Source organism: Argopecten irradians, chromosome 14 (genome assembly GCF_041381155.1).
Source record: "Argopecten irradians isolate NY chromosome 14, Ai_NY, whole genome shotgun sequence".
Classification (NCBI taxonomy): domain Eukaryota; kingdom Metazoa; phylum Mollusca; class Bivalvia; order Pectinida; family Pectinidae; genus Argopecten; species Argopecten irradians.
The window spans coordinates 8,332,810-8,344,836 of NC_091147.1; the positions used below are offsets into that span (position 1 = coordinate 8,332,810).

General features: G+C 32.0%; 1 protein-coding gene across 1 annotated transcript; it reads left to right on the forward strand.

The window, feature by feature from the left end:
• Positions 1–7,508: 7,508 nt before the first annotated feature.
• LOC138307958 (uncharacterized) lies at positions 7,509–11,764 on the forward strand. Its single transcript, XM_069248906.1, has 2 exons — positions 7,509–8,330; positions 11,348–11,764. Exons 1-2 carry the CDS (start codon positions 7,589–7,591, stop codon positions 11,659–11,661), a joined length of 1,056 nt encoding a protein of 351 aa, XP_069105007.1. The 5' UTR covers positions 7,509–7,588; the 3' UTR covers positions 11,662–11,764.
• The last annotated feature ends 263 nt before the right edge of the window (positions 11,765–12,027 follow it).

The window sequence follows — 12,027 nt, forward strand, 5'->3', positions numbered from 1 at the left end:
TGTTTGGTCGAAAATACTAATTTTTCGTTAAAAGAGTATCCCTTTAAAATTCTCTATACGTCCTTCATTTGTATTCGTTACTTTCACCTTCTATTCAATTCTTTATTATCTATAATCGATTTTCTTAACATCAAAAGTTATAGAAACCTCATTACAATACCAAATTAATATTCTAAAGGTATTTTTTTTTAAATATCATTTTTCTCTAAACACTGAAACAAATGGTCCGAGAGGATAAATTGTGTTCCATGAAAACATGTTAGGACAAAAGGACTGAATAGGAATGAATAGAATATTTTAGCAAAGATAGCATTTGATGCCGCAGATTCGAAGGCTGCCAAGGTTGGGGCCTTGGGATCAACCTTCAAGGGTATAAACAAATGTACCCACACATATTTAGTACAGGTGGACTCTAATTCACTACACCACTTACACATAACTTATCTCATTCATCCCGTACTTCACACATTGATTACATAAACTATTCATTGTATATCTAACAGTAACACGCTATACATCTCTAATTCATTGTATATCTTACAGTAACACGCTATACATCTCTAATTCATTGTATATCTTACAGTAACACGCTATACATCTCTAATTCATTGTATATCTAACAGTAATACGCTATACATCTCTAATTCATTGTATATCTTACAGTAATACGCTATACATCTCTAATTCATTGTATATCTTACAGTAACACGCTATACATCTCTAATTCATTGTATATCTAACAGTAATACGCTATACATCTCTAATTCATTGTATATCTAACAGTAACACGCTATACATCTCTAATTCATTGTATATCTAACAGTAACACGCTATACATATCTAATTCATTGTATATCTAACAGTAATACGCTATACATCTCTAATTCATTGTATATCTAACAGTAACACGCTATACATCTCTAATTCATTGTATATCTAACAGTAATACGCTATACATCTCTAATTCATTGTATATCTAACATTGATACGCTATACATCTCTAATTCATTGTTTATCTAACAGTAACACGCTATACATCTCTAATTCATTGTATATCTAACAGTAATACGCTATACATCTCTAATTTATTGTATATCTAACAGTAATACGCTATACATCTCTAATTCATTGTATATCTAACAGTAACACGCTATACATCTCTAATTCATTGTATATCTAACAGTAATACGCTATACATCTCTAATTCATTGTATATCTAACAGTAACACGTTATACATCTCTAATTCATTGTATATCTAACAGTAATACGCTATACATCTCTAATTCATTGTATATCTAACAGTAATACGTTATACATCTCTAATTCATTGTATATCTAACAGTAATACGCTATACATCTCTAATTCATTGTATATCTAACAGTAATACGCTATACATCTCTAATTCATTGTTTATCTAACAGTAACACGCTATACATCTCTAATTCATTGTATATCTTACAGTACCACGCTATACATCTCTAATTCATTGTATATCTAACAGTAATACGCTATACATCTCTAATTCATTGTATATCGTACAGTAATACGCTATACATCTCTAATTCATTGTTTTTCTTCACTGTCATTTCTAACAGTAACACACTATACATCTCTAATTCATTGTATATCTAACAGTAACATGCTATACATCTCTAATTCATTGTATATCTAACAGTAATACGCTATACATCTCTAATTCATTGTATATCTAACAGTAACACGCTATACATCTCTAATTCATTGTATATCTAACAGTAACACGCTATACATCTCTAATTCATTGTATATCTAACAGTAACACGCTATACATCTCTAATTCATTGTATATCTAACAGTAATACGCTATACATCTCTAATTCATTTTATATCTAACAGTAACACGCTATACATCTCTAATTCATTGTATATCTAACAGTAACACGTTATACATCTCTAATTCATTGTATATCTAACAGTAACATGCTATACATCTCTAATTCATTGTATATCTAACAGTAACACGCTATACATCTCTAATTCATTGTATATCTAACAGTAACACGCTATACATCTCTAATTCATTGTATATCTAACAGTAATACGCTATACATCTCTAATTCATTGTATATCTTACAGTAACACGCTATACATCTCTAATTCATTGTATATCTAACAGTAATACGCTATACATCTCTAATTCATTGTATATCTTACAGTAATACGCTATACATCTCTAATTCATTGTATATCTTACAGTAACACGCTATACATCTCTAATTCATTGTATATCTTACAGTAATACGCTATACATCTCTAATTCATTGTTTATCTAACAGTAACACGCTATACATCTCTAATTCATTGTATATCTAACAGTAACACGCTATACATAACTAATTCATTGTATATCTAACAGTAACACGCTATACATCTCTAATTCATTGTATATCTAACAGTAATACGCTATACATCTCTAATTCATTGTATATCTAACAGTAATACGCTATACATCTCTAATTCATTGTATATCTAACAGTAACACGCTATACATCTCTAATTCATTGTATATCTAACAGTAATACGCTATACATCTCTAATTCATTGTATATCTAACAGTAACACGCTATACATAACTAATTCACTGTATATCTAACAGTAACACGCTATACATCTCTAATTCATTGTATATCTAACATGAATACGCTATACATCTCTAATTCATTGTATATCTTACAGTAATACGCTATACATCTCTAATTCATTGTTTATCTAACAGTAACACGCTATACATCTCTAATTCATTGTATATCTAACAGTAATACGCTATACATCTCTAATTCATTGTATATCTAACAGTAATACGCTATACATCTCTAATTCATTGTATATCTAACAGTAACACGCTATACATCTCTAATTCATTGTATATCTAACAGTAACACGCTATACATCTCTAATTCATTGTATATCTAACAGTAATACGCTATACATCTCTAATTCATTGTATATCTAACAGTAATACGCTATACATCTCTCTAATTCATTGTATATCTAACAGTAATACGCTATACATCTCTAATTCATTGTATATCTAACAGTAACACGCTATACATCTCTAATTCATTGTATATCTAACAGTAATACGCTATACATCTCTAATTCATTGTATATCTAACAGTAATACGCTATACATCTCTAATTCATTGTATATCTAACAGTAACACGCTATACATCTCTAATTCATTGTATATCTAACAGTAATACGCTATACATCTCTAATTCATTGTATATCTAACAGTAATACGCTATACATCTCTAATTCATTGTATATCTTACAGTAATACGCTATACATCTCTAATTCATTGTATATCCGACAGTTATACACTATACATCTCTAATTCATTGTAAATCTAACAGTTATACGCTATACATCTCTCTATCTAACATTGTTATACATCTCTAATTCATTGTAATCTAACAGTATACGCTATACATCTCTAATTCATTGTATATCTAACAGTAATACGCTATACATCTCTAATATGTAATAATATCTAACAGTAACACGCTATACATCTCTAATTCATTGTATATCTAACAGTAATACGCTATACATCTCTAATTCATTGTATATCTAACAGTAACACGCTATACATCTCTAATTCATTGTATATCTAACAGTAATACGCTATACATCTCTAATTCATTGTATATCTAACAGTAATACGCTATACATCTCTAATTCATTGTATATCTAACAGTAATACGCTATACATCTCTAATTCATTGTATATCTAACAGTAACACGCTATACATCTCTAATTCATTGTATATCTAACAGTAAAACGCTATACATCTCTAATTCATTGTATATCTAACAGTAACACGCTATACATCTCTAATTCATTGTATATCTAACAGTAATACGCTATACATCTCTAATTCATTGTATATCTAACATTAAAACGCTATACATCTCTAATTCATTGTATATCTAACAGTAATACGCTATACATCTCTAATTCATTGTATATCTAACAGTAATACGCTATACATCTCTAATTCATTGTATATCTAACATTAAAACGCTACACATTTCTAATTCATTGTATATCGTACAGTAATACGCTATACATCTCTAATTCATTGTTTATCTCACGTCACTAACAGTAACACCTATACATCTCTATTCATTGTATATCTAACAGTAACACACTATACATCTCTTATTCATTGTATATCTAACAGTAACATGCTATACATCTCTAGTTCATTGTATATCTAACAGTAACACGCTATACATCTCTATTTCATTGTATATCTAACAGTAACACGTATACATCTCTAATTCATTGTATACACAGTTACACGCTATACATCTCTAATTCATTGTATATCTTACAGTAATACGCTATACATCTCTAATTCATTGTATATCTTACAGTAACCTATACATCTCTTTCATTGTTACACACTATACATCTCTAATTCATTGTATATCTAACAGTAATACGCTATACATCTCTAATTCATTGTATATCTAACAGTAATACGCTATACATCTCTAATTCATTGTATATCTAACAGTAACACGCTATACATCTCTAATTCATTGTATATCTAACAGTAACACGCTATACATCTCTAATTCATTGTATATCTTACAGTAACACGCTATACATCTCTAATTCATTGTATATCTAACAGTAACACGCTATACATCTCTAATTCATTGTATATCTAACAGTAATACGCTATACATCTCTAATTCATTGTATATCTAACAGTAACATGCTATACATCTCTAATTCATTGTATATCTAACAGTAACACGCTATACATCTCTAATTCATTGTATATCTAACAGTAATACGCTATACATCTCTAATTCATTGTATATCTAACAGTAATACGCTATACATCTCTAATTCATTGTATATCTAACAGTAATACGCTATACATCTCTAATTCATTGTATATCTAACAGTAACACGCTATACATCTCTAATTCATTGTATATCTAACAGTAACACGCTATACATCTCTAATTCATTGTATATACATCTCTAATTCATTGTATATCTAACAGTAATACGCTATACATCTCTAATTCATTGTATATCTAACAGTAACACGCTATACATCTCTAATTCATTGTATATCTAACAGTAACACGCTATACATCTCTAATTCATTGTATATCTAACAGTAACACGCTATACATCTCTAATTCATTGTATATCTAACAGTAACACGCTATACATCTCTAATTCATTGTATATCTAACAGTAATACGCTATACATCTCTAATTCATTGTATATCTAACAGTAACACGCTATACATCTCTAATTCATTGTATATCTAACAGTAACACGCTATACATCTCTAATTCATTGTATATCTAACAGTAACACGCTATACATCTCTAATTCATTGTATATCTAACAGTAACACGCTATACATCTCTAATTCATTGTATATCTAACAGTAACACGCTATACATCTCTAATTCATTGTATATCTAACAGTAACACGCTATACATCTCTAATTCATTGTATATCTAACAGTAACACGCTATACATCTCTAATTCATTGTATATCTAACAGTAAAACACTATACATCTCTAATTCATTGTTATATCTAACAGTTACATGCTATACATCTCTAATTCATTGTATATCTAACAGTAATACGCTATACATCTCTAATTCATTGTATATCTAACAGTAACACGCTATACATCTCTAATTCATTGTATATCTAACAGTAACACGCTATACATCTCTAATTCATTGTATATCTAACAGTAAATACGTTATGCATCTCTAATTCATTGTAATAATATCTAACGTTAACACGCTATACATCTCTAATTCATGGTATATCTAACAGTAAATACGTTATACATCTCTAATTCATTGTATATCTAACAGTAATACGCTATACATCTCTAATTCATTGTATATATAACAGTAAAACGTTATACATCTCTAATTCACTGTATATCTTACAGTCACACGCTATATATCTCTAATTCACTGTATATCTTACAGTCACACGCTATATATCTCTAATTAATTGTATATATTACATGTCATTTCTACCAGAAGCACGGTTTATATCTCTTATTCATTGTATATCTTACATGTCATTGTTCTCGCCCGCTGTATTCATAGGTATGAAATTACGTTATGTAAATTGCAGATATTATTCTGTCTAATGTGTAACACCGGTAACCGTATACATACACACTGCTGAATCTCTTGGAACTCAAACTCACAAATATCAAAATCGAGCGATTCCAGCAGAATTGTGTCGTTTGTATTTTATGTTAGACATGCTATTTATGTAATTGAAGACTTTTTTGCAATGCTTTGCCAGTCTATTTCATAAGTCTTACACGTTATTCCTGTTAATGATAAAGCTTATTAACCATCATGGTTTTTTTTTCATAGATTTCCCAGCGTGTTTGATCTACATTTATAAATATAGGCATTACTTTATTTATTCATAACTGTCCTTAAGTTTAACGCTTGACACTGTGGATTGTAATTAAGATAAAGCTTGCAAGATAAAAATCAAGATTTTTTAACACATAAATAGATGATGTAACACCAAACTTTGAAAAGAAAAATGCTTGATAACAACTTAGTGCTGTAATGAATCTGCGTATTATATTTTAATGAAGAACTCCATATCGATAAAGCTGATCGAGTTTAGTATTTTTACGATAAAATCACAAACGAGTATGTCCATGAACTTTAACGCTTTACATCAATTTATTATTTAGTTACATATTTATCGCAAGCGAGACGCCATTGTAGCTATCTAATGTTTGATCACCTGTTCACAGGTATCTGCATGTCAAATTAAACTTTTATAAAGGAAGACATACTAACCCATTTTCACAAATATTTTTTTATTGTAAGCATGAAAAAACCAGACATGCATGAGATATTTAATACTATTATTAATAGATAAGTTCGAACGATAATCTAATTCTAAAAGGACACACACACTGGCACATCTCTCTCATACAGTTTGCCTTTGATTTGTGTCTCTTTCAATTGTTTCATCGATGGAACAAAGATTTTTTTTTTCATTTCAGAACATCAATTTTCATTTTCCGCTATTATCACACAAAGCTATAATTTCTGTATAGGTGGCCTTAGTATAAAGTCTTTCTAAGGGTAGCCAATGCTCACGCTTTTGACGGGAGACTCACGATTTTTGGTATTGTCACGAAGATATGCCTCATATTAAAAAAACACAAAAAAAAACACTTCCTTCCACATTCAAATGCATGTAAATACATAATACCCGCTGTAATTTGCCTTTTTGAAGTAACAGTAACTATTACTTGTTAAGATAAATTCCTTATCATTATCGAGTACATATCAAACAGAAAGGACGTTGTATTCAAGTTTTAGTTAGGTCCTGCATCGCAGAAATGATAAAACGCAAAACATCTCGTTCTATACAAGATGGAAACTTTCTTTTTGTCTACAGACGGTAAAGATAATTTGGGGCATTACAATTTAGTATTTAGATATCTTATGTTGTTTTAAGAAAGATATCCTGAATACTATTTGACTGTTGCGTTATGATTTTATTTTACATAACAATTATAACTCATACTTTTATATTGTTTTCTATTGAAGTTGTCGAAGTGGTGCTCTCGGCAAGCTCGCCTAAATACGTGTGGCCTGTTTGCAGTAAGTCGTACAACTATGAGGTGGAGTCTGGTGGACAATCTGTTCTACCTATAGCTGCAGAGGACTATCAATTTGTAGGGCTACATCCAGTCATCCCGTGTAATCCTATCAGCTTTGATGGCACAGCGTTCACCCATATGGATCTCCTGGTCGGTACTGATAGTGATTTCCACAAACTATCTATAAGTGTTTTCATCCAACCCTCTGTTGCTATTGGTACCGTGTTTCACTACCAGTCAGACGACAACCTTCAAAATATCATATTGACAATAGAGAACAGTTTCGTGAAGGTCAGTCATACTTTTGACGGCTTTAGCTTGGATTTGATGGCTACGACTTCCTGGTCCTGGGACGATACACAATGGTACCTAGTGGCCTATGTACAATACGACGGGGGTTATGATCCCTACGTCTTCGTCACTGATGGAACATTGGAAGCTCAGGATCAATATATCGGGTCGGTCCCTACGCCATTGAATATACCTGGAAAACTACGTATCGGGAGTAAATTTGATTTTTCAGGTACAAACTTTGAAGGTGAAATGATCTGTTTATCTATGTACGACTCCGAATTGGTTCCACAAGAATATACAGATAGCGAGAAATCGTGTGTAGGGGTGTCGTTTCCAGGTAAAACACAATCTACTGTAAAATCAATTTTCTTTGTATGAATATTAATACTCGCGGATTTAAGATAAAGCAATGTAAAGTTAGACAATTATTCGTTATTAAAAAAACGAATAACAAATAACTATCTAACTTTACTTTACTTTAAAATAAAAAAAAGGTTCTTTTCAATATAAATCATGTAGGTATCAATTTTCGGAGATAAACTTTGGTGAATCTATTTAGAAATTCGTGAACAGAAATCACATGCAAAAGAAATATGATTTATAGTATTTTAGAGTAGTATACTGTCATGTTGTTACCCATCCTCATCATAGTAAAACTCTATGTGACAGACGAAACAGGTAGTCTGGTCCATTGATAAACAGCAAAAGAATCGAATCGAAAGTAGGACGTAACTTTCTGTAAATCGCAATGAAATTCTCTGTAGGCCTGTGATTGGCTTTCCCTGTTTCCCTGAATACCTTCAGTTTTTCTCTGAGCTAGTCTAAGGATGAAGAGTTATAGTAGTCTCTGTACTATCAAGTTTGATAATGACCCCGAGTTCATCATTGTAATGTAAGGCATTATTATGAAACAGACTATAACGCTTATCTGAAGCTGACTATACTGTGTGTAAACATGTACCCATGTATTGATGACGTAGGGACAGCATGGTCCTCTTCTGATTACACGTGCAATGGCGATACAGCGTGTTCAGTGTTGTCTGTATAACGCCTGGTCAACTAATGTTAACAAGTGACATAACAATCATGTACGTACAGTGGCTGATTTATGCCATTTGGTCTTTTCGTCTTTTCGCCCCGAAAAGACGAAAATTAAATATCCTCATTTTCGTCTTTTCGCCCCGAAAAGACGAAAATTAACAAATTTAGATTTCGTCTTTTCGCAGCAAGACGAAAAGACAAAAAGTCAAACACGAAAAGACGAAACTGATGCAAGCTAATTAGCGCCTTTACTTTTCGTCTTTTCGCCTTCAAAAATCTCGTCTTTTCATCTTTTCGGGGCGAAAAGACGAGATTTCACAAACCTTAAATTTCGTCCTTTCGCCCCTAAAAGACGAAAATTAACAAACCTTAAATTTCGTCTTTTCGCCCCGAAAAATTTCAAATTACAGATACACTTTGACGTCTTTCATATACGACGGAGATTATAATGTAATTTCTAATGTACAATTATGATGAAGACCGTATTATGTATGTAATCAACATGTCTTTTCAAATAATACACAGTACATTGTACCTACTGATTGACTGTTATAATTAGCTGAATTTGAGCAATTTCTTGGTACAAGTCCTTCCTTTAAGGTCAGAGTCTTCATGAGTTGTATTTCATAATTATTTTGTTAACAAGTTGATCCGTTGTTCAAACGCTTTCAAATATTACCCGCCGACAACTTTTTTTTCAATGTGTGTAGGGGAGGCAACTCCTTTAAGTGTTATGTTAAAGCATTTCAAGTTCATTATGTGCCTAACATATACACGGCAATGTTTTGATAAGCGTACTTACTAAATAGGGCCATTAGAACACAAAAATTAAGATATTAATAAATTTAAAAAAGTGTATAATAAAACTAAAAGATTTGCGGAATGATAAATCTGTTAGTGGCACGTGCCACGTGTGAGAAATCTACATAACTGTTGTAAACATATATGTTTACTTCAGTTTTAATACTTCTAATCTTAGTTTTTGATGAAGAACCTGGTTATACTAATCAATTTAATAAATCGATTGTTATCATAAACTACTTTGATGCTTCCATATTGAATAGTCAATAAGATAAAAAGATTTCAAAATGGCTTCCACACCAGACCGGAAGACGAAAAGACGAAATTTCAGGTTTGTTCATTTTCGTCTTTTCGGGGTGAAAAGACGAAAAGACGAGATTTTTGAAGGCGAAAAGACGAGAATCAAAGTCGTTAATTAGCGTGTATCACTTTGTCTTTTCGTGTTTTATTTTTCGCCTTTTCGTCTTTTCGCCTCGAAAACACGATATACAGAGATGGTTAAATTTCGTCTTTTCGGGGCGAAAAGACGAAAAGACGAAAAGGCACTAATCAGCCACCGTATGTACGTCAAACATTATCATTCAATTGTTAATTGTTATATTAATGGAGTTTTTAACACGCATTGTAAATGAAACAGTTGTTAATGGCAATTCAAAATAACGAGTTATTTAAACATGTATAAAAACAATTCATTTAATTGTCTTAAAGTTAACATGCCTTAAAATCACATGTTGATTTAGATAAAAATAGAGATGTTTTCGCTATAGTCGGTAGATTTCAATCATATTTTAATTAGTTATTAATACTTTATGTGCCCTGCAGGTAGAGCGTTAGAATTGTAACTATTGTCCATGTTGCATGATTGTAAAAGGCGACTAAATTTAGGATCTTATATTTTCTCTTCTTCTTAACTGACTTTATGTTTCCTAACGCCTCCCTTGGCACTGCTTCACTTTTGGTCTTTAGGTGAGCGTTCGCACCTGTGAGGAAGGCTCTGGGCTCTGTCCCCTAGCCGAGACACACCAAAGTATATAATAGTGGTAGTTTTTGCTCCTGCTTAGCGCTCAGCAAACAGGGAGTGTGACGACTGGTTCGCCCGATGTCAGTGTAATGTTACTGGGTGGGGTGTGTTGCTTGGTGTCTTCCACAGAATGCTTCAGTGATATAGCACTATACAAGAAGACACAACACGAACATACCGCAGTCTCATCACTCACTTCACATATGCTACACACTGCATACATGTGAGGCCGTCCTTACATGACTCTAGCTGTTATTAGAACGTTAAAATAATCAAACAAACAAACAATTAATGCTTTTTGGAGCGTCCAAAAGTATGATCCATCATCTGTATGTTTCAGTGCTTAAAGTGATATGTTCAATAACTGGGCGATTTTTTTCTTCAAACCAAAAAAAGGTTTGATGAATCAAGCTGTGAAAATCAATTAATAAATATTGTAAGCCTTTTGGTTATTGTTGATATATTGATATAGTTAATATTTATCATTGTAGCTAGTTCTGAACTACCCACTCGAGCGCCCCCCTGCGATGTGACGCTACATAAAGAGAGGAACAGCACTCATTTCAGCAGTCTACACAACGCTACATTAAAGGCTAGCATCACTCACACGACGGAGAGGAATGGCACGACCTTAGCAATTTGTGCCTCTCTCTGTGTGGCCAGACGCGAGTGTGTGTCCTTCACCTTCACAAAGGTCATCGAAGAAACAAACACGTGTCGACTTTTTGACGTATATGACTTGTCGTATGTTGTCGTCGATTTAGCGTCGAATTTATATGTTCTGCATCTCTGTAAATATCTATGAAATGACAAAATAAATTATCACATAATCCGCCTGATATCCATTTTCATTGGATGGAAATTCATTGTGACGACAGACAGAAACAATAAAATGACGTCAGGAAAAATGATGTCAGGAAAAATGACGTTACGTCAGAATTACAAGGATGGCGGGACAAAATGGCGGCCGCCGCTGGATTTTTGGAAAACATTTTGACCTGAAATTCTTTGTAAAGTAGGTTGTTGTAGTTATGTGATAAAAAGAATCTTAAATTTGTTTTAATTTTATATCAAATTTTATGAAACTCTTCTCAAAGTTTAAATTTTTGCTCGCTAAGGCTCGCAAAAATAAAAAAAAACTTTTAAGACTCGTTTCATAAAGTCTCATATG